The 27,728-nt window shown below is 36.7% G+C and overlaps 1 protein-coding gene across 1 annotated transcript in view; it reads left to right on the top strand.

The window, feature by feature from the left end:
- Positions 1 to 27,728, top strand: part of PDE11A (phosphodiesterase 11A) — a 420,363-nt gene that overhangs the window by 25,423 nt on the left and 367,212 nt on the right. Inside the window, exon 2 of the mRNA XM_004267363.3 lies at positions 26,706 to 26,864. Within this exon, the coding sequence (XP_004267411.2) occupies positions 26,706 to 26,864 (159 nt within the window). The remainder of the gene's footprint in view (positions 1 to 26,705; positions 26,865 to 27,728) is intronic.

Below are 27,728 nucleotides of genomic sequence, written 5' to 3'. Positions count from 1 at the left end.
CATATAAAATCTGAGTACACAGTGTGGATTCAGAAAATTAAGCAGTCGTCTGTTAGTATCCAGGCTCAGTCACTTATTGCCCGTGGCCTTGGTTGCATTGCTTAACTGCTTTTTGCCTCAGGTTCTGTATATGTAAAATCTCTACCATGCAACTCCGATGGTATTCTTCCCAGTTGACAAGAGCAAAGCCATTAAAGGCATTAGAGTCTTCTCTCATTGGTGTTTTGGATATATTTTCTTGGTACCCTGAACATTAAAATAGAGATTGGTGTTATGACTGCTTGGAAGCTCTGGAGTCCAATGTTGGTGAATTGTTTGGATATTTTTACCCCTAGTTGCCTGCTCCAGTGATTTAGTATGAGGTTGATATAGAGCAGTTTTGCAGGAAGAAGCTATGTCTTGCTTGGTTACAGTCTTCTTGCTCTAACTGTTGTTTTTTAAAAACTTCTATGTGACATAATAATAACTTTAGAGACTTCATAGCAGAATATCTTATATAATTTTAAGATTTTAAAATCATTTTTCTATTCTGAATATTACTTAACAAAATCACATACTGAGGCCCACTGTGGAGAGTGGAAGATATATCATCTAAAACTGATTACCTGTACTTTAATATCTTCTAATATGCATACAAGTTGTTAATTTTGATTAGCCACTTACTCTTTAAAATTGCATTTGTAGAAATTTCTGTTACATCTTTTATAATATAAAATAGATAAAACATATAACTAGTGTAGATTTTATTTAATTCTATGTATCTTCAGAATTATTGCATATTTATGTGATATGTGAAGCCAGCTGAGCCTCTATAAGAAAACTACCCTCTCTACCCATTGTCCCCTTTGCTCACAAAAGAAAGCATGCTCATCACCCTGATCCCTATAGAAACATAAAAAAATAATAGTAATATTTATACCATTTCTTTAAAATTTTTTCAAAAGAAAGCAAAAACTTCTTATGTGGGAAAATTATTTTTGTGTGGTCATGTAAAGCTTTTGTCAGATGATAAATATGGGTCTTATAAGAAACTTATGTTCAAGGGAGTCCTTGAATTCACAGGCAGGTACAGCTATTTGTATTGTGACATGTAGGGGGATAATGCTTGAAATTTTGTCTTTTCTTAGAGAAGAGGATATAGAGCAGATAAACTGGACAGATAGTAGTTCAAAAGCAGAATTAAGTGCTTTGGTACCTTGACAGTGACATCTGTCATACAAAGGATTATGGAAAAACTGGAGAACTATTGCCACGTGGACTTAAATATTGGCTTGTGCCACCTTTGAAAAAATTTTTTTTGCGTGTGAAGATAGCTCATTGTAAGTTTTATCCAGTTAGAGGTTAATATTTCTTTGGAGAAATGATGTAGGTTGAAAAAATTCTGATTGCTTATTACTATCAATCTGTATTTGTTGATTAGATTATTAACTTAAAATTACATATCAGTAGTATCAAAGTCATAAAAGTTAATTGGGACAGAACAATGTGGAAAGAACTGTAGACAAGGAAAGCAGTTCTGTTTAGTAGATTATCTGTAATATATGGTAATGTCAACACACTAAAAGAACGAGAAAAGTAAACAAATTGAGGTGTGTAGTTCTTCGAATAAATATTCCATTTTAGTACCAATAACTCAATGGAGTAAAGTTTTAGTTCCCATTAACACAGTGAGAGCTGGGTTGTTAACTGCTCATGTACGTTGCTAAAGCATACCCCTTGTACCCCTGCAAATTAAAGTAAAAGCAAAACGAGTGCTGAACATATTGGCAATGACAAGAGCTTTGGATCTTCAGTTTTCATTGTATTGTCCATTGCCTTTATTGAAAATTATGAAATGTATTACATATCCAAAGGGGAGAAAATACACACGTACAGAGTAAAGAATAATTACAAACTGGACATCCTTCTGATTACTCCAGGTTAAAACATAAAACATTGCCATTACCCTTGAAGTTGTCTGCTGCCCCTTCACAACTTTACTGTCCTCCCTCCTGAGCCCTACCCCTGTTATCACCATCCTGTAATTATTCCCTTGCTTTTTTTGTTTTTATGGCTTTGCCACCTATGTATGTTTTCCTATACGATATGCAATTTTATTTTCTCTGTCTTTGAACTTTGTATAAATGGAATCATTCTATGTACAATCTTCTGTTTCTTGCTTTTTCTACCCACCATTATGTTTTTGAGATTAATTCATGTTGAAATGCATAGTAATACTATCCACTGCTGTATAATATCTCTTTGAATAAATATATCACAATTTAGGGCTTCCCTGGTGGCACAGTGGTTGGGAGTCCGCCTGCCGATGCAGGGGACATGGGTTCGTGCCCTGGTCCGGGAAGATCCCACATGCCGCGGAGCGGCTGGGCCCGTGAGCCATGGCCGCTGAGCCTGTGCGTCCGGAGCCTGTGCTCCGTGACGGGAGAGGCCACAACAGTGAGAGGCGCACATACCGCCAAAAAAAAAATCACAATTTATCCATTTTATCATCGATAGACTTTTGAGTTATTTCTAGGGTTTGTTGTTGCTGTTGTTTTTGCTGTTACAAATAATGCTGCTATAAGCATTTTGTACATGTCTCCTGGTTTACTTTTGTGGTATGTTGAGTAATGGTTTCTCAAAGATGTCCACATCGTAAACTTCAGAATCTGTGAATATCTTACCTCATAAGACAAGAGGGACTTTGAACAAGTGATTCAGCTAAGGATATTGATATGGAGAGATTATTCTGAATTATCTGGGTGGGTTTAGTGTAGTAACAAGGGTCCTTACAATAGGGAGGCAGGAGAGCCAGAGTTTGGAAGATAATGCACTGCTTTGAAATTCAGTTGAAGATGGAGAATTGGTCCATGAACCAAGGAATGCAGTCAGCCTACAGAAGCTAGAAAAGGCAAGGGACTGAATTGTCCCCTAGAGCCTCCAGAAGAGATGCAGCCCTACCGACCTTGATTTTTAGGACCTCTGACCTCCTGAACTGTAAGAGAATAAATTTGTGCTGTTTTAAGCCACTAAATTTGTGTTAATTTGCTAAGGCAGCAATAGGCAACTAATATACTTGAGTGAGGGTTCTTTGGAGCATATATATAGAAATAGAATTTGGGGAGTCATATTTTATGCACATGTCAAAATTACTGTTAATGACAAACTCTTTCCCAAAGTAGGGCTGACCAGTTACACTCCTTCTAGTGATGTGTTGGTTTCTGTTGCTCCACATTCTTAGTATACCTTTTTCTTACTGATTTGTAGGAGTTCTTAAAATATATGCATGTATCTTTCTAACACTCCTTACTGCTTATATATATTTCAAACATCTTCTTCTCTATTACTTGCATTTCATTTTTAATCATGAGCTCAAGTTCTTAATTTTAATGCAATTTAATTTATCAATCTTCTCATTAAATTTTGCATTATTTGCTTCTTTTTTTTAATTTTAAGAAATAAAAGGTTATAAAGAAAAGCATTCTAGGGACTCCCCTGGTGGCGCGGTGGTTAAGAATCTGCCTTCCAATGCAGGGGATGTGGGTTTGATCCCTGGTCAGGGAACTAGATCCCACATGCATTCTGCAACTAAGGAGACCGCCTGCCACAACTAAGACCCTTCTGCAACTAAGGAGCCCGAGAGCTACAACTAAGGAGCCTGCCTGCTGCAACTAAGACCTGGTGCAACCAAATAAATCAGAAACAAAAAAAAAAAAAGAAAGCATTCTATATCATCTTTAGAAAATTTTATAATTTGGTATTCCATATAAAGTATTTAATCTAATGCAGTTCATTTTTGTGTTAGAATAGGGATACAACTTTTTTTTTCTTTTTGGATAAACAATTGACATAGTGTCATTTCCATATATAAGTAGTTTTCCATTTTCCATATTAGCATGGGTTTGTTACTAGACTCTCTATTCTTCTTTTGATCTATTAGTCTATGCCTGTACCAGTATCACACTGATTTAATTTCCATAACTTACAGTAAATCTTTGTATCTAGGAGAGGGGAGCTCCCAACCCCACCCCACATTTTGCTCTTCAGGAGTGTCTTGGCTTTTGTTGGCCCTTTATTTCATGTAAATTTTAGAATCATCTTGTTGAGTTTCACATGCACATAATACACAGTCTGATAGAAATTTTACTTGAATTGCACTGACATTGTAGATCAATTATGGAGAGAATTATGATATGCTTTATGATGTTCAGTCTTTCCACCCAATAATATGATAGATCTTCCTAGTTATTTTTGTTCTTTAATATCTTCTAATAAAGTTTTTTAGTTTTCTCTTTAGAAGACTTACACCTTCCTTATTTTAAACTAGGTATTTTTAAATGTTTATTGCTATTTTAAATTGTATCTTTAAAAAACTTTACAATTTTAGCCAATTGTTGTGGGTCTCTAGAAATGCAATTTACTTTTGTATATTGATTTTGAATCTAACATCCTTCTTTTTTTTAAACATTTTAACCATTTTAAAAATTGAAGTATAGTTAATTAACATCCTTCTTACTAATTTAAATTTTTACTTTTTATTTTTCACTTGCTAATACTTTATTGAAGATTTAAACATTTTTTTATTGAAGTATAGTTGATGTACAATATTATAAGTTATAGTTGGACAGTATAGTGATTTGTAATTTTTAAAGGTTATACTCCATTTATAGTTATTATAGAATTTTGGCTATATTCCCTGTGCTGTATAATATATCCTTATAGTTTATTTTATACATAATAGTTTGTACCTCTTAATCTCCTACCCTTCTCCTTCCCCACTGGTAACCACTAGTTTATTCTCTATATCTGTGTCTGCTTCTTTTTTGTTATATTCACTAGTTTGTTGTATTTTTTAGATTCTGCATATAAGTGATATCATACATTATTTGTCTTTCTCTGCCTGACTTATTTCACTTAGCATAATACCCTCCAAATTCATCCATGTTGTTGCAAATGGCAAAATTTTCTTCTATTTTATGGCCGAGTAGTATTCCATTGCATGCACGCGTTGCACACACACACACACACACACACACACACACACACACACACACTTCTTTATCCATTCATCTGTTGATGGATACTTAGATTGCTTCCATATCTTGGCAATTGTAAATAATGCTGCTATGAACATCGGGTTGAAATTTTTACTTTTTAAAAATCCTTTTCCCTCGTGACATAGATACCTAAAAGTAAACTTTAAGGGAAAGGAAATTAGTAGTAACTAAGTTCCCACTATGTGCCAAATAGTCAACATAGGTGATCTCACTTAATCCTCACATATTTTATTGCTTATTTTTCTCAGCAAACATTTATTAAATAACCCTTATGTGTTAAGCTGTGTTTTTTGAGACTTTCTATGTAAGTGATCATATCTGTAAAATAATGAAGGTTTTTGTTTCTTTTTTTTCTAGTCCTTTAGCTTTTATTTCTTTTTCTTGATTTACTATGCAAGGTCCTCCAGAACAATGTAGAATAAGATTGATGAAGACAGGCATCCTTATATTGAACCTGATCTTACAGAAGATGCTCTCAGAGTTTCATTGTTAGATATGATGTTTCTGTGGGTTTTTTGGAATGCCCTTTATTGGGCTAAGTGCCTTCTATTCCCAGTTTGCTAAGGAGGTTGTTGCTTTTAGTTTTTTACATCACAGATGGATGTAAAATTTTATCCAGTTTTTCCTACTTCTGTTAAGATACAATATTTTTTCACCTTAACATGTTAACATGGTGAGTTACTTTAATTGATCTTCTCATGATAAACCAATCTAGGTTTCTTAGGAAACACCAACTTGGTCATAACAAATTATCTTTTTATCCACTGTCTGATTTGTTTTATAAAAATGTTTATTTTTTAGAGGTTTTGAATCTGTATTCATTCATTAGTGAGACTGGCCTATATTTTTCTTTGCTTATAATATCCTCATCAGGTTTTGAAGGCAAAGTTATATCACAAATGATTTTTTTCCCATTGTGTGAAATAGTTTGTATAAGATTAGAATTTCCCAATGCTCAAACATTTAGTAGAATTTCCTAGAAATCTGTCTGGATCCTGTGTGTGTGTGTGTGTGTGTGTGTGTGTGTAATGGGACTATTTTGAACTACTGATTCAATTTCTTTAAAGCTTATAGGACTCTTGTTAAGCTGTATATATCTGTTTATTTCATCTAAGTTTTCATGTTTATAGACACAAACTCATAACATCTTATCTGTTTAATCTCTGTAGCAATTATAGCTTTGCCCCTTTTCATTCCTGATTAACATTTTTTTAAATGCCTCTTTTTTCCCCTTGATTATTTTCTCCAGAGATTTGTATATTTTATTACTTTTCTGACCTCTGTTGATCCTCTTCATTATATGATTATTTTCTTTTTCATTAACTTCTGCTATTATTTTTATTATTTTCTCTCATCTTGAGTTTATTTTGCTGTTCTTTTTTCTAATTCCTTATGGTTGTATGATCACTTCATTAAGTTGAGCTTTTCTTTTTAATGTAAGCATTTAAGACTAAACTTTAAGAACCTCTTTAACCGTGTCCTACCATTTTGGACACTATTTTCTAAATAGTTTATAATTTCCATTTATTTTTTTTGGTTGATAGTTTGTTTAGAAATGTATTTTAAATTTTCAAGTATTTTTTCCTTTAGTTACATATTTTTTAATAACTACGTTAGGGTGAAATGATATGTTCTGTGTGATACCAGTTATTTCATATAATGATTTCAAATTGGCTAGCTTTATGACCTAGCTTTTAGTCAATTTTCATAAATATTCAATGTCAACTTGAACAGTTGTATGAAGTATCTTCTTGTTGGGTGTAGTGTGTAGCCAGATGTATCAGATGTACTTGTATATGAGCATGTTGGTGGGTGGGTTATCGTGGGGGAGATAATACGCAATGATGCCCATTGATAATCTTTCTTTTTATGTAAGGCAGAGGGACTGACTTAAAAGACAGAGGGACTCACTAGTAAGTTTTAAAGTTGGAGTTTCCATAGATATTGGAAGTGTATTATTACTCTGTCTAAGAGAGCATGTGGAGGGCTTTTAGATTTGAGCAGCCCAGGATTTGCTGTGGTTTCTGCTTTTGTTGTTCCATCCTATGCAGATCCTAAACCAGGGAAGAATTGTAGTTGGTTAAATTGATTGCTCATTCAATTGAAGCATCTCAGAAGTAAATTAAGATTTATAAAATGGTTCCTGACCCTGTTGCTTCTATGAGAGTAAATGCTAGCTGATATGTCCAATCTTTCTAACCCAGCAGAACCCAGACCGGCAAAATATGATGAACGGTATAATTGACTGGCTCTGCTAAGGGCTTGATCTAGTTCATAAAACAGCCAGTGCAGAGTTCTGCCAGCTGGCCTAGGAAATACCTGGAACAAGGCAGCAGGCAGGAGACCAGTTCTAGGAGGCACTAACCAACTCTATCCAAGATGGAATAACTTAGACAAAGCTGCCAAAAATCAGGCTGACTCAGTTCTCCAGTGTGTATGTCTAGAAGGCTCCTACTTACAAGCATTTCTTAGAAAGTATCTTGGTGCTTCATCCAGGAAAAGGCACCCTGGGTGCTGAGTCCACTCCTGTGTCTCTCTGGACTATTTATGAATAATTCCTGTTGATGAAAACAATCCTCTGGTGGAAACAAACCATGTGTTGACACCTTCAGTTTGATTCATCACTCTTACTCTCAAATCTGAGGGCTGGAGATACATGCCCCCATTATTTTGTGGAGCACATGGCCGTATACCTTCTGGAGGGAGTCTGAGTACTCTCAGCACAGCTGCTTATTTGCAGCCAAGCTAGGGTGAGCACCAGGGGAATAGAGCCTGGCCTAGGAACAGGAAAGAAAGGCTTCAGGGACACAGTGGCTGTCAGTGGGGAAAGGAATGTGCGTGGAACCAGCTAGCCCCAGGGATCCACCTGGAAGATGAGTGGGAAGTAGTGACATGCTGCTTCCAAGTCCTCTTTGCAGTGGATGATGTGGCTTTTTCTAACCTGGGTTTTCAGTGGCTGAATGCAATCTTGTGATTGGAAGATTTGTTTTTATCATTTTCTTCCAAACTTACATCTATTGGTTTAATAGTTTGTTGAGAATTTTGTTTTATAAACCAATATGAGGCTACTAGTTTTTGGTTTCCAGTATTCATCCTTTTGGAAAATCAGATGTTTTCCACCATGATACTGTATACGCTATGCCAAATTAAGTTGCTGTGATATTTACCAGTTAAATGTGGAAAGGGTCAGAGGCCGAGAGAGTTGAAAGATCCATCCATTTCACATATCAGAACATTGCCCAACTATAGCATCTTGACAGTCTTTTTGTTCTTAGCTCTCTGTGATTTTCAGAAAATACCAAATTCCTTTAGCATTCCATGTAGCAATTCAGTTGGACTTAATTTTTATGGTAAAGAGTTTTGTAGTCAGGATGATAATGGCTTTAAAAACTAGGGACATTTAGATGGCTGCTATATCCTGCTAAAAGTATAGAGTGCTATGCTGTCTGTTTTTCACATATTTATATTACTTATGAAGATTGACTCACCGCCATCTTGACAGTTGTCATTTGGTATATCTTGCCTATCTATTTTACTGGCAGTTCAATAGTATAAAGACTTCTGTCTTTTTGGAGGGCACTTCTGGAGCTGTACTGCTGTCCTGAATGGTAATCTCATCACTTTGATGTAACTATGCTAATTAATACTGTTTTTTAAATTTCTTTTCCTTGTGTCACTTTCTCATGTCAGAATACAATTATTTATAACATGTATAATAGTAACCTATAAACTTTTTTAGTGATATTGTGAATATACCATAATCAATTTCCTGTTGAATATTTAGGTATTTTTCAATTTTTTCTTATGAATTCCTAGAAATAAAATTATTGTATTGAAAAGTATGAATATTTTAAAGGTTTTTGTTATTTACTGCCACATTGTCTTCCATATATATATTGCACTAACTTGTATTCTCTCCAGCAATGTATAAAAGTAGACTTTTATACAAAAACTTTTCACAAAAACTTTCAATAAATCTGGGTATCTTGACACCTCAAATTTTAAATCTTTGCCAATTTTATAGAAAAACTATAACTGTTGTGGTAATTTGACAGTTTTCAAATATTTATGTGAAATATGAGACAATTCTTTCCCATCAATTTTTTATTTTGTTAATTTCTGATTCTTACCCATTGCTCATTTTCCCTCATTAATTACTAAGAATTCTGTATGTTTAGGATTTAACACTTTGTCAGCCAGATGTGTTTAAAAATATTTTTCCAATTTTATTTTACTTTTAATTCTTTGTATTATTTTTTAGGTACTGGAATTTAAAATTTTTATTAGTCAAATATATTAGTGTTTGTTTCCTCCTTTTGGTATTATGGGTTGAAAGACTTCCCTCTAGTGAGATCAGACAAATTTCCAGTTGTATTCCTTCCATTCTTTTATTATTTTATTTTTGACATTTAACTTTTTAAATTATAAATATGTTTTAATATAATTTCCAAGTAAAGTAAATGATGATTTAGTTTATAGTTTATCATGTCATTATTCATTCTTCTACTGAAAACTTTCAACCATTTGTACTTCTGATAAGACTCTTAGCTGAAATGAACAAATGAAAGAAATGGAATTAATCTTACTTTTATTGGCTGCTTTGGTTAAAGATTTGGTGGAAAAGAAGGCCAACATTTGAACATAAGGCCATTGACTTTTCTGAGTGCAAATTTAGGATTTACTTGATAATATTTGGAATATATGCATTCTCATATTATTGACTATTATAATTAATATTCAGACATTTTTCTCGTATTTCATGTTAAAATAAGAAATGTGTCTTGGCAGGGTTTGAGTGATCTGTTCCACTTCTGTAATTCATCAAGAGATGAGTATATTTATCTTCAAATTCTGCTTGAAATTAATTTTGATGTATAATGTGAGGAAAGAATCTTACTTTTCCCAAATATGTAACTAATTGAATAATTTATTATTTTCTGACTGATTTGAAATGATACTCTTATGATTAAATACACTTATTCACACACATATATACGTATGTATATATACACGTATATATTTGGTATTATACTCTCATCAATTTTTCTATTTTTTGAACAAGTATCACATTGTTTTAATTATTGTAGCTTTAAGATATATATATATATATATTTTTTTTTTAAATAAATTTATTTGTTTTTGGCTGTGCCGGGTCTCCATTGCTGCACACGAGCTTTCTCTAGTTGTGGCAAGCGGGGGCTACTCTTCGTTCCGTTGCACGGGCTGCTCATTGCGGTGGCTTCTCTTGTTCTGGAGCATGGGCTCTAGGTGCGTGGGCTTCAGTAGTTGTGGCATGTGGGCTCAGTAGTTGTGGCCCACGGGCAACAGAGCGCAGGCTCAGTAGTTGTGGTGAATGGGCCCAGTTGCCCCGCGGCATGTGGGATCCTCCTGGACCAGGTCTCGAACCCGTGTCCCCTGCATTGGCAGGTGGACTCCTACCCACTGCGCCACCACGGAAGTCCCTAAGATATATTTTAATATTAGGTAATCATGTACTTTTATCTTCATATTCTTGCAAGAAAGAATGATTCAAAATGTTTTTAAAAACCTTTGAAAATAGGTTTTAAAAGGTTTTAGAATTTTTAGAACTTTTAAAGCAAACTTTAAAATTACCTTCTTTTTTTTTTTTTTTGCAGTATGTGGGCCTCTCACTATTGTGGCCTATCCTGTTGCGGAGCACAGGCTCCGGACGTGCAGGCTCAGTGGCCATGGCTCACGAACCTAGCTGCTCTGCGGCATGCGGGATCTTCCCGGACCGGGGGCACAAACCCATGTCCCCTGCATCGGCAGGCGGACTCTCAACCACTGCACCACCAGGGAGGCCCTACTTTTTTTTTAAACTTCATTATTGGAGTATAATTGCTTAACAATGGTGTGTCAGTTTCTGCTTTATAACAAAGTGAATCAGCTATACATATACACACATCCCCATATCTCCTACCTCTTGTGTCTCCCTCCCACCCTCCCTATCCCACCCCTCTAGGTGGACACAAAGCACCGAGCTGATCTCCCTGTGCTATGTGGCTGCTTCCCACTAGCTATCTGTTTTACATTTGGTACTATATATAAAGTCCATGCCACTCTCTCACTTTGTCCCAGCTTACCCTTCCTCATCCCCATGTCCTCAAGTCCATTCTCTACGTCTGCGTCTTTATTCCTGTCCTGCCCCTACGTTCTTCAGAACAATTTTTTTTTTTTTTTAGATTCCATATATATGTGTTAGCATATGGTATTTGTTTTTCTCTTTCTGACTTACTTCACTCTGTATGACAGACTCTAGGTCCATCCACCTCACTACAGATAACTCAATTTCATTTCTTTTTATGGCTGAGTAATATTCCATTGTATATATGTGCCACATCTTTATCCATTCATCTGTTGATGGACACTTAGGTTGCTTCCATGTCCTGGCTATTGTAAATACAGCTGCAATGAACATTGTGGTACAGGACTGTTTTTGAATTATGGTTTTCTCAGGGTATATGCCCAGTAGTGGGATTGCTGGGTCGTATGGTAGTTTTATTTTTAGTATTTTAAGGACCCTCCATACTGCTCTGTATAGTGGCTGTATCAATTTACGTTCCCACCAGCAGTGCAAGAGGGTTCCCTTCTCTCCACACCCTCTCCAGCATTTATTGTTTGTAGATTTTTTGATGATGGCCATTCAGACTGCTGTGAGGTGATACCTCATTGTAGTTTTGATTTGCATTTCTCTAGTGATTAGTGATGTTGAGCAACCGTTCATGTGTTTGTTGGCAATCTGTATATCTTCTTTGGAGAAATGTCTATTTATGTCTTCTGCCCATTTTTGGATTGGGTTGTTTGTTTTTTTGATCTTGAGCTGCATGAGCTGCTTGTAAATTTTGGAGATTAATCCTTTGTCAGTTGCTTCATTTGCAAATATTTTCTCCCATTCTGAGGGTTGTCTTTTGGTCTTGTTTATGATTTCCTTTGCTGTGCAAAAGCTTTTAAGTTTCATTAGGTCCCATTTGTTTATTTTTGTTTTTATTTCCATTTCTCTAGGAGGTGGGTCAAAAAAGATCTTGCTGTGATTTTACTCATCGAGTGTTCTGCCTATTTTTTCCTCTAAGAATTTTACAGTGTCTGGCCTTACATTTAGGTCTTTAATCCATTTTGAGTTTATTTTTGTGTATGGAGTTATGGATCATTCTTTTACATGGAGCTGTCCAGTTTTGCCAGCACCACTTATTGAAGAAGCTGTCTTTTCTCCAATGTATACTCTTGCCTCCTTTATCAAATATAAGGTGACCATATGTGCATGGGTTTATCTCTGGGCTTTCTCTCCGGTTCCATTGATCTATATTTCTGTTTTTGTGCCAGTACCATACTGTCTTGGTTACTGTAGCTTTGTAGTATAGTTTGAAGTCAGGGAGCCTGGTTTCTCCACCTCTGTTACTTCTTCTCAAGATTGCTTTGGCTCTTAGGGGTCTTTTGGATTTCCATACAAACTGTGAAATTTTTTGTTCTACTTCTGTGAAAAATGCCATTGGTAGTTTGATAGGTATTGAATTGAATCTGTAGATTGCTTTGGGTAGTAGAGTCATTTTCACAATGTTGATTCTTCCAATCCAAGAACATAGTATATCTCTCCATCTGTTTGGATCATCTTTAATTTCTTTCATCAGTGTCTTACAGTTTTCTGCATGCAGTTCTTTTGTCTCCCTAGGTAGGTTTATTCCTAGGTATTTTATTCTTTTTGTTGCAGTGGTAAATAGGAGTGTTTCCTTAATTTCTCTTTCAGATTTTTTATCATTAGTGTATAGGAATGCAAGAAACTTCCGTGCATTAACTTTGTATCCTTCTACTTTGCCAAATTCATTGATTAGCTCTAGTAGTTTTCTGGTAGCATCTTTAGGATTCTCTATGTATAGTATCATGTCATCTGTAAACAATGAATGTTTTATTACTTCTTCTTTTCCAATTTGGATTCCTTTTATTTCTTTTTCTTCTTTGATTGCTGTAGCTAAAACTTCCAAAACTATGTTGCATAATAGTGGTGAGAGTGGACAACCTTGTCTTGTTCCTTATCTTAGAGGAATTGGTTTCAGTTTTTCACCATTGAGAACGATGTTGGCTGTGGGTTTGTCATATATGGCCTTTATTATGTTGGGGTAAGTTCCCTCTATGCCTACTTTCTGGAGGGTTTTTATCATAAATGGGTGTTGGATTTTGTCAAAAGCTTTTTCTGCATTTATTGAGATGATCATATGGTTTTTCTCCTTCAATTTGTTAATATGGTGTATCACAGTGGTAGATTTGCATATATTGAAGAATTCTTGCATTCCTGAGATAAAGCCCACTTGGTCATGGTGTATGATCCTTTTAATGTGCTGTTGGATTCTGTTTGCTAGTATTTTGTTAAGCATTTTTGCATCTATGTTCATCAGTGATATTGGCCTGTAGTTTTCTTTCTTTGTGACATCTTTGTCTGGTTTTGGTATCAGGGTGATGGTCGCCTCGTAGAATGAGTTTGGGGTGTTACTCCCTCTGCTATATTTTGGAAGAGTTTGAGCAGGATAGGTGTTAGCTCTTCTCTAAATGTTTGATAGAATTCGCCTGTGAAGCCATCTGGTCTTGTTTGGTCTATTTGTATTTTCTGATTGGTCTGTTTGTATTTTCTGTTTCTTCCTGGTTCAGTCTCAGAAGGTTGTGCTTTTCTAAGAATTTGTCCATTTCTTCCAGGTTGTCTGTTTTATTGGCATATAGTTGCTTGTAGTAATCTCTCATGATCTTTTGTGTTTCTGCAGTGTCAGTTGTTACTTCTCCTTTTTCATTTCTAATTCTATAGATTTGAGTCTTCTCCCTTTTTTCCTTGATGAGTCTGGTTAATGGTTTTTCAATTTTGTTTCTCTTTGCATAGAACCAGCTTTTACTTTTATTGATCTTTGCTATTGTTTCCTTCATTTCTTTTTCATGTATCTCTGATCTGATGTTTATGATTTTTTTCCTTCTGCTAACTTTGGGTATTTTTGTTCTCCTTTCTCTAATTGCTTTAGGTGTAAGGTTTGTTTGTTTGAGATTTTTCTTGTTTCTTAAGGTAGGATTATATTGCTATAAACTTCCCTCTTAGAACTGCTTTTGCTGCATCCCATAAGTTTTGGGTCATCTTGTTTTCATTGTCATTTGTTTCTAGGTATTTTTTAATTTACTCTTAGATTTCTTCAGTGATCTCTTGGTTATTTAGTAACATATTGTTTAGGCTCCATGTGTTTGTATTTTTTAGTGTTTTTCCTGTAATTGATATCTAGTCTCATAGCGTTGTGGCCAGAAAAAGTACTTGATACGATTTCAATTTTCTTAATTTACCAAGGCTTGATTTGTGACCCAAGATATGATCTATCCTGGAGAATGTTCCATGAGCACCTGAGAAGAAAGTGTATTCTGTTGTTTTTGGATGGAATGTCCTATACATATCAATTAAGGCCATTTTGTTTAGTGTGTCATTTAAAGCTTGTGTTTCCTTATTTATTTTCATTTTGCATGACTGTCCATTTGTGAAAGTGGGCTGTTGAAGTCCCCTACTCTGATTGTGTTACTGTCAGTTTCCCCTTTTATGGCTGTTAGCATTTGCCTTATGTATTGAGCTGCTCCTATGTTGGGTGCTTAAATATTTAAAATTGTTACACCCTCTTTTTGGATTGATCCGTTTATCATTATGTAGTGTCCTTCTTTGTCTCTTTTGATAGTCTTTATTTTAAAGTCTCTATTGTCTGATATGAGAATTGCTACTCCAGCTTTCTTTTGATTTCCATTTGCATGTAATATCTTTTTCCATCCCCTTACTTTCAGTCTGTATGTGTCCCGAGGTCTGAAGTGGGTCTCTTGTAAACAGCATATATACGGGCCTTGTTTTTGTATCCATTCAGCCAGTCTATGTCTTTTGGTTGGAGAATTTAATCCATTTACATTTAACATAATTATCAATATGTATGTTCCTATTACCATTTTCTTAATTGTTTTGGGTTTGTTATTGTAGGTCTTTTCCTTCTCTTGAGTTTCCTGCCTAGAGAAGTTCCTTTAGCATTTGTTGTAATGCTCGTTTGGCGCTCCTGAATTCTCTTAGCTTTTGCTTGTCTGTAAAGGTTTTAATTTCTGTATCAAATCTGAATGAGATTCTTGCTTGGTAGAGTAATCTTGGTAGTAGGTTTTTCCCTTTTATCACTTTCAATATGTCCTGCCACTCCCTTCTGGCTTGCAGAGTTTCTGCTGAAAAATCAGCTGTTAACCTTATGGGGATTCCCTTGTATGTTATTTGTTGGATTTCCCTTGTTGCTTTTTTTTTTTTTTTTTGGCCGTACGCGGGCCTCACACTGTTGTGGTCTCTCCCATTGCAGAGCACAGGCTCTGGGCGCGCAGGCTCAGCGGCCATGGTTCACGGGCCTAGCCGCTCCATGGCATGTGGGATATTCCTGGACCGGGGCACGAACCCGTGTCCCCTGCATCGGCAGGCAGACTCTCAACCACTGCGCCACCAGGGAAGCCCTCCCTTGTTGCTTTTAATATTTTGTCTTTGTATTTAACTTTTGATAGTTTGATTATTATGTGTCTTGGCATGTTTCTCCTTGGATTTATCCTGTATGGAACTCTTTGTGCTTCCAGGACTTGGTTGACTCTTTCCTTTCGCATATTAGGGAAGTTTTCAACTATAATCTCTTCAGATGTTTTCTCAGTCCCTTTCATTTTCTCTTCGTTTCTGGGATCCCTATAATTCGAATTTTGGTGCATTTAATGTTGTCCCAGAGGTCTCTGAGACTGTCCTCAGTTCTTTTCATTCTTTTTTCTTTATTCTGCTCTGTGGTAGTTATTTCCACTCTTTCATCTTCCAGGTCACTTATCTGTTCTTCCGCCTCAGTTTTTCTGTTCTTGATTCCTTCTAGAGAATTTTTAATTTCACTTATTGTGTTGTTCATCACTGTTTGCTCTTTAGTTCTTCTAGGTCTGTGTTAAACGTTCCTTGTATATTCTCCATTCTAGTTCCAAGGTTTTGGATACTGTCATTACTCTGAATTCTTTTTCAGGTAGACTTCCCATTTCCTCCTCATTTGTTTGGTCTGGTGGGTTTTTACCTTGCTCCTTCATCTGCTGTGTATTTCTCTGTCTTTTCATTTTGCTTAACTTACTGTGTTTGGAGTCTCCTTTTTGCAGACTGCAGGTTCATAGTTCCTGTCGTTTTTGGTGTCTGCCTGCAGTGGCTACGGTTTTTTCAGTGGGTTGTGTAGGCTTCCTGGTAGAGAGGACTGGTGCCTGTGTTCTGGTGGATGAGGCTTGATCTTGTGTTTCTGGTGGGCAGGATTGTTTCTGGTAGTGTGTTTTGGGGCGTCTGTTACCTTATTATGATTTTAGGCAGCCTCTCTGCTAATGGGTGGGGATGTGTTCCTGTCTTGCTAATTGTTTGGCATAGGGTGTCCAGCATTGTATTTTGCTGGTCATTGAGTGGAGCTGGGTCTTAGCATTGAGACGGTTATCTCTGGGAGAGCTTTCGCCATTTGACATTACATGGAGCCCAGAGATCTTTGGTGGACCAATGTCCTGAACTTGGCTCTCCTACCTCAGAGGCACAGACCTGACACCCCGCCAGAGCACCAAGACCCTCTCAGCCACACGGCTCTCTCTGGGCTTCTGTTTCAGCAACAACAATGTGACTGAATGGTGTAGGCCACTTTTTTCACCAATTGTCCGAGGAGAAGTCTAAGATTACTTTTTAACATTAAACTTCTGTCAAACAAAAACAGTAACTTCCACATATTAATCGTAAAACCTTAATAAAATATGTATTAAAATATAACTTATACACTTTGATACTAGAAATTAGTGTATTTGCCATAAATGTGGGAAAGTCACAATCTTATTGATACAGCTGTTTAGCAATTAGTTACATTTGGGGGCCAACTTTTCTGGTTGTCTCAATTGGTCACAGCGGGAAGAGTAAAATAGGCTTTCTGTTGGAGGTGGTCCTTGTTGGGTTTTTTTTAAAATCCAGAGCTTTTATTTAATTTTCCTTTCAGTTTTATCCAGATTTAATTGACATACAGCACTGTATAAGTTTAAGGTGTACAGCATAATGATTTGACTGAAATACATCATAAAATGATTACCACAGTAAGTTTAGTGAACATCCATCATCTTGTATAGATACAAAACTAAAGAAGTAGAAAACAAATTTTCCCTTGTGATGAGAAGTCTTAAGATTTCCTCTCAACTTTGAAATATGACACACACAGTTTTCATTCTATGATGTTGTACATGATATCCCTAGTGCTTATTTGTCTGATAACTGGAAGTTTGTGCCTTTTGACTACCTTCATCCAATTCCCCCTGCCCCCATGCCCTGCCTCTGGTAACCACAAATCTGATCTCTTTTTCTATGATCCTTGTTAGGTTTTAACAAATAAATGAGACCAAATCTCTGGTGTGTCTCTGTTAATCTGTACCCCTGATTCAGATCTGGCTTTTCATGCATTACTCTTTTGACCTTGGCTTTCCCTATAATCCCTGGTTCCTGACTGTTTGGCTTTGAATCACAACTCCATGTTGACAATCCCTTGTCCATAGTTATAGACTTCATGGCCTTCTTGGTTCCACCTGTAGCCTCACCTCCCTGATTCACCAAAGTTCTTAGATGGCTCCACTGTGACAGGAAGAAAGGTGCTTCTGGCCAGCTGACTCTTCCTATGTCTATCTCTTCAGATACTGGTCTTTGGCTCAGACATTTTAATTATACACAATAAATCTTATAGAAATGGAGTTGAATTTTAACTCTACATACAATTTATCTGCACACTTACAGTATATCCTTAGTAGATATCTGTGGTATGTATTAAAGAAGTTTAAGATTTCACCATTTTCTTTCATACCACCTCACCAACTTTGGTTTCACCTGTGCTGTGGTTCTTCCATTTTCCTGTGTCTTATGCCTTGAGATATATTTGTATTTCTCATAAGAAAGATAAATAATAATAGTCATGATGACAACAATAAGACAGGACCAAAGAAAAGTGCCAACTAAGAAAGGCAGAACAAAGAAATAAGATCAGCAAACCGAGTTTACTTTAGAAACACACCTAAAGTACAGTGACTTGGTAATAACAATGGCTCTTTCTAAACCTCATATTAAATTCTTTTATGGTGTCTGTTAACCAGTAATTCAGCTTGGAAGACTTAATTGAAAGTGTGCCCATTAAGCATTAACCAAATAGAGGTGACCTGTACATATTTATAAACTGCTCCACCACCTATACCACACCACTTCAGGTCCATAAAAGAGTGACGTTTCAAAAACATACATACTTTTTGGTAATATTTTATAGTATTTAAAGCTATACACGTTTCTTTGTGAAAGAATTCAGAGACAAGATTTTTGTTTGCTGTTGAGCAATGACATTCTATGAATACATATTAGGAACAACCATGATAACTTTGCACTTTTTCTCAACAAGTATCAAATTAGGATGCCCAAAGCGTTAGCTATCTACTTACCATATGCTGTGTCTTTGTTTTTGTGCAGTATATTCTCAAGCCTTCCATCAGTTCAGAACAATTAGTTATGCTTCCTTGTATGGAGAAAAGCAGAATAGTACATTTCAAATGATTAAAGACTAATCAAAAATTTTGAGAGCTTAGCTTTCCAAGCAGTTTTTGGAAAATAAGTGATGTTTATGATCAGTCATAAATGTAAGGAGATGCTTTTATGAATTGGAATTAAATGAGTGTTACTAATTGATGTACCAATAAAAGCAATTTTCTTTTAAGCTTCAGATAGTGGGCAATCCTTTGGTTTGAGTTTCAATGGCATATTCATTTTATATTTTATATTTCCATTAGCTTCTCTACATTGCAGCTCCATAAGGCATTTGAAAGAAGATGTAGATGAAATGCGGGACTGAACTTGGTCTCCAAACCTTTCTTTGTTGTGGGGAGGGTAGGAGGGTTTTGTGTAAGGTATGCAGGCCCAGTGTATTAAGCCTATGAGGAAAGTGGATGGAAAACATAACAAACTGAAACAAAACAAAAGCTAACGAACAATCTTATTCTGAAAGCTCTAAAGCAGTGGTTTACAAGACCCCTCAGAACTCTGGAGGCCTTGGATTTATTAAGGGACCTTTGATTCAGTGGTTCTTAACCCGGACCAACAGTTAGAAGTCAGATCCCCTGCACAACCCCTCCTCCCACCGATTATGATTTAATCGGTCAGAATGGGGCTAGGGCATCAGTAGTTACCTAAAGCTCCTCAAGTGATTCCAATGTTAGGAACAGTTGCCAACCACTGCTCTATTCTTATGAATACCTAACAGTGTTTGTAGACTGAAGAATTACCATATATACACACATCTTGTATTACTTTTCCTCTATAATTTATGGACACAGTAACTCAGATACAAATTCATTAAACATTTCATGGAGTTAAGAGGAGCTTTTTGCATTTACATGTTTTCTCATCCATATGTTCTAAAAACATAATTCTCATCATGTGGATGTTCTCAGACTTGAAGAGTTTGATCATCTTGGCTCTGAAGGACCCAAGGTAAAGTTGAAATTGTGGTTAAAACAATCACCCTTATAGGTTAAATGGTGGTCAAGACTAGTTCTTGGCTTAATCATGAGCACTGGATAATTTTACTGTAAAGTGTTGGGGAGAGAAACCTTAAACACAGAGAGGGTAAAAGAGATCTTATGTGACCCATCCTTGCTATGAGTCTGAATAAGATTCTTAGCTCTGGCTCCTGCCTTAGGGAGCCTTGAGTGGCTTCTCTGAGAAAGTGAAAAGAAGAGTGGATAGTTTCCCTTTTGCTTTGAGGCTTCTTATGTGCCTCAAAAATATGTCTCCCTGAGGCTGGCTGGGATTCTCGAGTGCAGTGAACATAGCTCTTTTTTCAAGGACCTGCAAGCTCAGACTTCAGAAGTTGGTTCTTTCTACAGCCTTAGTGGACTTTGCAGGTGGGATCCACTTTCTGGGTGTGTTCTGTGGCATCATATTCAACTCAGGAATGTGCAGAGGAGGCTGCAATTGCAAGGTCCTGGGTCAGAAGTACATGCACTTAACTGTTCTCTCTGTAGCAGGCACAGGTCAGTTCCATTGCTAAAAATTCAAAATTGCTTTTGGCCTTATGACTTTATCTTTTTAAATATTAAAAATCATAGCTGAGTGTCACATGCAAAAAGTAGGTCTACACAAAAGCACTGAGAAGATCCCTGCACTTCTCAAGAACAGTTATACTTAAAGTATCTGTGATATGAAAAATATTATGACATAAAAATACTCAAAGCAAAAAAGAGTCTGCCACATTCATAAGAAACTCATTCCAGATTTTAACAACCTTATTAAAGAAGCCCTTTAATTTATTAGAAATCTCTCCTGTTGTAGATCATTTCTTATTTTTTTGTCCTAAGGGAGATGAATAAAAATTGGACACCATTCTCAATGTGATATTTCATTTTAGACCTAGAGGCGTTTGTTAGTTTCCTACTCAAGTTTCCATCTCCAGCAGTAAGTAGGCCCAATGTTTCTACCTTCTCATTGCTCCTGTCACCTCTGTGCCTGGCCTTCTGTGAAGCTTTGCTGGTGAGTGTGGTGAAGACCTCAAGTGAAGTTATTGAGCAGAATCGCTCATTCTTATCTAATTAGTCTCTTCCTTGCCTTCCTTTTCCTGAAATTAAAACACCTATCTATATATCTATCTACCTACCTACCTACCTATATCTCAAACTACTTTGGGGGCAATACCACCATGTGGATGGCCCGTAGTTAACTAAACCTCAAAACATCCACAAGGGAACTCCTATTACCCCCTCAGAAGCTGTCCCCTCCCTGTGTTCCTTACTCAGGGAATCTACCACTCACCCAGGTACCTGCACTGGCTATATGCAGCTATTTTTTCCTTCTCTAGCATTAGCAACCTTACATCAAATTAATCAGCAAGTCCTATTGATTCTGCCTCCTAAGTATCTTTCAACTCAGTCCTTTCCCATCACCCCTACCACCAATAGCCACCATCCCAGTCCAGAGATGGTTTATCGCTCACCTAGACTTCTTGCTTCCCATTCATTCTTTACCTGTAAGCCATACTCTTTCGAAAATGAAGAATCATCCATATTACTCCCACCTACCTTCTTAAAACCCTCTAGTGACTCCATCTTCCTCTATGGTAAATTTACAGTTCAAAACCTGGTCGCTAAGCACCCCTTCTTCAGCTTCCACCTGGTCTTTTTTGTTCCATCTCTGACTCTTCCCTTGAGAACCATCTTCAACTTTTTTCAGTTCCTCAAATTCACCAGCTTCCTATTGCCTCTGAATTTTGAATACTATTCCTTCTTCCTGGGAAACCAATCCTTTGGCTGTCAGCTTAAAAATTTCACTTTCCTTGGGAGATTCCCCCACGCCGCCCCCCCTCCCTCAGACTGTGTGTTCCACAATGCCCTATGTTTCCTTTACTACTATACTCATTTGTGGTCATTGCTTGGCTAGCAAAATCTATTTTTTGCTATCTTCCATTTTTAAACTTTCCCTCTCTCTGTAACATCAGAGTAATATGTTCCTTTATCTAATTATTTCCTTAGTGTTTTTCATCTCCTATGATTAATTTATACCTCGATTTTGGGCTCAGCTTTCTTCATTTTCTTAAATTGGAAAATTAATCTAGAGATTAATATAATTGTAAAGTATGCAATTGTATCAGCTCTTCTGACCTCTCATTAGATGGATTATATCAAGTTTTGATTTAATTTGTGAGAATAATCCCATAAATAGTGTAATGAAGACATGGACAAAGTATGTTTTATGATGCATTATTTTTAAAAAACCATTATGACTTAATGAAATAAATTTATCTTCCCAGCTTTTAAATTAGAAGATTAACACTTACCACTTATATCAACATAATTATCTTTTTCTCCTCAAGTTACAAGTTTATCAGGTGAGTGTAGAGAGTTGGAGAGATGGTGAGGAGGGTTTACTATATTTTTGTTCCCCCTGGTCATGATGAAGCACCCCTGTATCTGTTGTTATGTGGCTTTGGATATTTTGGCAATGAATACCCCACAGTCTTGGTGGTTGATTTACTCAGAGTTGGCCTTTGGTGGATGACGCCCTTCTCCAGAGATACAGACTATCACAAAGGTAAGAGTAGAAAGGCTTGCCTATTCCAGAGTAGATTTTCAAGTCGTCTCACATGGTCCACACCAATGATATGTAACCACCGGAATACATGCCACTCTCTTTGTTCCTTCCCATTTTAAGGCTTTTCTTATCAATGAACTTTATTGATCTTACTAGTGACTAAGCCCTTTATCATTTTGGATAATTGTTCTCATGTGAGAATCAGCTATGAGCATTTAAAACCAATTAAAAACCAATGCTTTGTATTGATTGGTTCAATTTAGGATGGGGTGAAGCCCAGGCACTGGTATTTTGAAAACCTTCTCAGGTAATTCTCACATGCAGCCAGGGTGGAGAACCACTGATTTTAGGTTGCAGGATATACCTCACTGATTTATCAACCTTCTTGACTTTCTTTATATGTAGACTTTCACCTTCATCTCAAACTTACCCACTCCAGTAGATGGCACTTCCATCTATGTAGTTTCTCAAATTAAAACCTGAGATTCATTCTTCTTTCTCTAGACCCCCATCACCAACCAATTCATTAGGAAGTACTGTAGACTCAACATATCCATCTATTTTTCCTTAGCTCCATTGCTTTTCTTTTAACCCAGACCATCTTCTTGCCTAACCTGGACCACTGAAATTTCCTTACTGGTTTCTCCTATTCCAACCCTATATCATCTTCCACAAAGTTCTTAACTTTTAAAAGTTGGTCTTAAACTTCTTGTTATAAAATATTTCAAACCTTTAGATAAGAAAAGACCATCAGAGTTTATAGAATTTTAGCACTGTACTACATTTGCTTCACAGTTTTTTTTTTAAAGAAGGAAAATTGTGTTGTTAGAATTGAAGCCTCCCTCTACCTCTCCCTCATGCTATTTCCTCCCTTCCTCCCTGGCGGTAACCACTTATATCAATTCAGACTTTATTATTCCCATGCATGCATTATACTGTTGCTACATGTATGAATCCATACATAATATTTAGTATTGTTTGTAAATTTTGGTGGTATTATATAGATGGTATCAGTTTGCAGCTTGTTTCATTTAACATGTTTTTGATGTTTGTTCATGTTAATACAAGTAGCTTTAGCTGATTCCTTTAAATTGTTATATAGTATATCAAAACAAGACATCATAATTTGTTTATCTTTCTATTGACCAATATTCAAATGATTTCCAGTTTTTTTCTTTTCATAGTTGATGTTGCAGTAAACATTTGTGCATCTCTCTTCTGTACATGTACAATAGTATCACAGTGAAATGTGGGGCCTTAGGGCCTTTTCAACTTTCTAATATTTTGCATAATTACAACACAGTCTTTAAAAAAAAACCCATCTATTACTCAGGAAAAGTGTTGTGGAACACCTCTAGTAAGCCAGTATGAAGTAGTAAATGAGAAATAAAAGCTTTGCTCTCTCAGATCTTATATACCAGTGGTGGGAGAACAAATAAACTAAGATGATGATTTCAGAGAATGCCAAGTGCTGCATAATGAATCATACCATCCTTCTGCTTCAAGATCTTCAGTGATTTTCCATTGCATTTAGGAATAATATAACTCCTGTCTGGTCCTGTAAGACTTGGTACCATCTGGCCCCTGCCTTCCTCTTCCATTTTCCCTGTGGCTTCCTGTGCTCTTGCCTTTGACCTTTGAGTTTTTGGAAATTACTAAGCTTTTTCTTGCTTCAGGACCTTCACGTGTGCATTGTTCCAGGTTCCTGGAAAGTTTTTCCCACCATTATTTGACTGGCAAATTATTACTCGTGACTCAAGTCACAGCTTACTTGTCCTGTCTTCAGAGAGAACTTCCTTGATCCCCATAAAAATAGGTTCCTTCTTTTGAGCCTCTCTCGTGATACCTTGTCTTTTCCTCAGTATCACTTAGCACAATATATGATTATACATTTATATGTCATCTGCCTCATCTACTAAATTTCAAGTTCATTGAAGGCAGGGATGATGCTTCTTCTGTTTCCTGCTGTATCTCCTAGCTCACAGCCTGACACATAATGTTTCCTCAGTGAATGAAAAAAAAGTAATACAAATTAGTGTTTTTCTGAAAGTTTAGTTGCAGGCTCATTTTGAGCAGGAGATTTGGTTTTGTCTGGGTTTTGATTCCCCTCTCTCTTGAGGGCTCCCCTCTCCCTAACTAAGGGTTTAGAATGGCCTCCATAGGCCCCAGACCAGAATCAGGCCTTATTACAAAGAGGGTTCCTGTTCTTTTGATATTGGGGATATCACAGAGGTCTTTTGATATTGGGGATATCACAGAGGTCATAGAAGACCAGCACTGTTTGGTCTTGAAGTTATCACCTTGTCTGCAGCCAGCCTTCCTAGGCCCTCAGTCAGATAAAATTTATAGCTCTCTATGGTGGTTGACAACAGTGCTTTGTTTTTGATTTTTTTTTTTTTTTTTTTTTTGCGGTACACGGGCCTCTTACTGTTGTGGCCTCTCCCATTGCGGAGCACAGCCTCCGGACGTGCAGGCCCAGTGGCCTTGGCTCACGGGCCCAGCCGCTCCGCGGCATGTGGGATCCTCCCGGACAGGGGCACGAACCCATGTCCCCTGCATCGGCAGGCGGACTCTCAACCACTGCGCCACCAGGGAAGCCGCTGTTTTTGATTTTTAAGCCTCTTTTAACAAGGAAATATCAAGAGCATTGGGAGAAGCCTCACTTCAGCCCCTGGCTTGAAGCAGTGAGCCTGGATCCAGTTTGTCTTCTTCCTTGGAATGTTTTTAGTCCCTATTACCCTTTTAGGAGCCAGTCTTTTCTCTCTCTCTCACTCTCCGTTCTTCCTTCTTTTTTCTCCCTTCCGTTCCCTTCCCTTCCTTTCCTTCTTTCTTTTTTTTTTTTTGGCCCACTCAGCATGTGGGATCTTAGTTCCCCAACCAGGGATCAAAACCGTGCCCCCTTCAATGGAAGCACGGAGCCTTAACTACTGGACCACCAGGGAAGTCCCTCTCTTTCTTCCTTTCTTTCTGCCTCCCTTCCTTCCTCCCTTCCTCCCTTCCTCCCTTCCTTCCTTCCTTCCTTTTCTTTCTTCCTCTTTGTTTCCATTTGAAAGTAAGTTGAAGGTAGTATGACATTTCACCTCAACATACTCTAGCATGTATATCCTAAAAATAACATTCTCCTACATAATTACAATACCACTATCACACCCAAGAAAATTTATATTGATACAGTGATATTATCTAATGTAAAGTCCTTGTTCAACTTTCTCTAATTGTCTCCCTCCCAAGTTGCATAACAATTTTCAATGAAGGATCTCACATTTCATTTAAGTTTCAGGTCTCTTCAGTCTTCTTTAAACCAGCACAGCTCCCATGGCTTTATTTTTATTTTTAATTTATTTCATCTCTCATGATATTGACATTTTTGAAAAGTGCAGGTCAGGCTTCTGAAGGAATGAGCAATAATCTGCATTTTTCTTAATTTTCTTTTCCTGAATGATCAGATTCAGCTCTTTGACAAGAACATTCCACATTCTTTTTTTTTTTTTTTTTTGCCGTATGCGGGCATCTCACTGTTGTGGCCTCTCCTGTTGCGGATCACAGGCTCCGGATGCGCAGGCTCAGCGGCCATGGCTCACGGGCCCAGCCACTCTGCGGCATGTGGGACCTTCCCAGGCCGGGGCACGAACCCGTGTCCCCTGCATCGGCAGGTGGACTCTCAACCACTGTGCCACCAGGGAAGCCCCATTCCACATTCTTGATGACGCTGTGTCCTTCTTATTGCATCACATCAGGAGGCGCACATGGTGCTGTTTTATCTCATTAATGGTGATGCTAAGTTTGATTACTTGTTGAATATGATGTCCACTAGATAATGATAAAGACATCTTTTTCTCTTTGAATTTAATGAGGCGCTTTGAGACTAAGTGAATACCCTGTTTACTAACAATTTTTCATCCAATGGTATTGGCATCTATTGATGATCCTTGCTTGTATACATTATTGTATCTGTAGTTGCAAAATAGATATTATATAATTTTATCAGTCCTTCTACATTTTTTAGCTGACATTGTGTAAAGAAGCCTTTACCTCCTCCCTACCCATCACATTAAAAACATTTTTTAGAATGTTTAAAAAGTATCAGTATGGGCCTATAAGTTCTGTTTTTTCACAGGATCATTTTGACTGAGGAAACATAATTGCTTTTTCTGCATACTTTTTCATAATGCTTAATATATATTTCTTATATGATACTTCATAGCCAGTTGTCTATGCGAAATAACATATTTTAATAAATAGCACAGTGTGAAGTTCTATTAAAAACACTTGCCCCTTCCCCAGTTTTGATATATTGTTGTAGTGGGGTTTAAAGTTTCTCTCTTCGTTTACCATGGTTAAAAACTATGGTGGTGATTTATTTTCATTTATGTTCCTTTGGTGAATTCAACATGAAATCAGATCTGTTCTTGTTATTAAAAATCCGTGGGGTGAAGTTCCCAGTGATAAGGTAACACACACAGAAACATTCTCTCTCCTTCTCCCTGACAACAATGCAAATGCAGTTAATGATGCCCTCTTTGTCTTATTTTTAGGATCGCAGATTCAATGATGAAATTGACAAGCTAACTGGATACAAGACAAAATCATTACTGTGCATGCCTATCCGAAGCAGTGATGGTGAGATTATCGGTGTGGCCCAAGCAATAAATAAGATTCCTGAAGGTGCTCCATTTACTGAAGATGATGAAAAAGTAAGATTTCATGCGTTTTGTGACTTGTACTTTCCTTCTTGATCATTGATTGCTATTCTCCCTGAAAAGAACAGGAATTATGTGAATAGCTGTTGGATTAGGCCATTCATGGATCAAAGAGCTTTTTCACATATTACACAAAATGTAATGGGAGTTTTTTGCTATTTTGTAGAATGTGGTATAATTGAAAATAATTACTTCATCTTCTTAGCTTGCTTTTCATTGCAAGCCCTAGTAGTATTCTTATTATTCCCTAGTCTTTATCTTCCTTATAAATAAGCCTTTTTTTAAAACATAAATAATTTGCGATATTTTAAAAAAACACCAAGAATACTGCCAGTACCATCACATCAATGTGTGTGCTGTTTTTCTAACCCATTTCTCTGCCTTCTACCACACCCAAGGATAACCACTAAACTAAATTTTCATTGATATTCCTTTGCTTTATGAAAAAATAATTTATATTTACAGTCCCTAAACAACATAGTGATTAATTTTGCTTGTTTTGGAGTTTTTTTACAAATGGTATTATAATGTAATCTTCTACAAGTTGCTTTTTTTACTTAGTATGACGTTGCTAAAATTCATCCATGTTGTTATATGTATTTGTAGTTCTCTTGTTTGCACTGCTGTGTAATGTTCCATCATGTGACTATTTATGTATTTATGTATTCAAAATGAAAATTCATTTCATTTTCCTTCAACAGATATTTGGGTTGTTTCCAATCTTTTTGGGGGGTGAGAGAATATAAACTATAAATATTCTTTTGTATATCTTGGCATACCTACAAGTGGAACAGCTGGGTCATAGGCTATGTGAATATTCAACTTTACAAATAGTGCTAGTATTCCAAAGTGGTTAAA

Source organism: Orcinus orca, chromosome 7, assembly GCF_937001465.1.
Source record: "Orcinus orca chromosome 7, mOrcOrc1.1, whole genome shotgun sequence".
Lineage (NCBI taxonomy): Eukaryota > Metazoa > Chordata > Mammalia > Artiodactyla > Delphinidae > Orcinus > Orcinus orca.
Note: the sequence above shows the minus strand (reverse complement) of the source record. Positions and strands in the feature narration are given on the sequence as shown.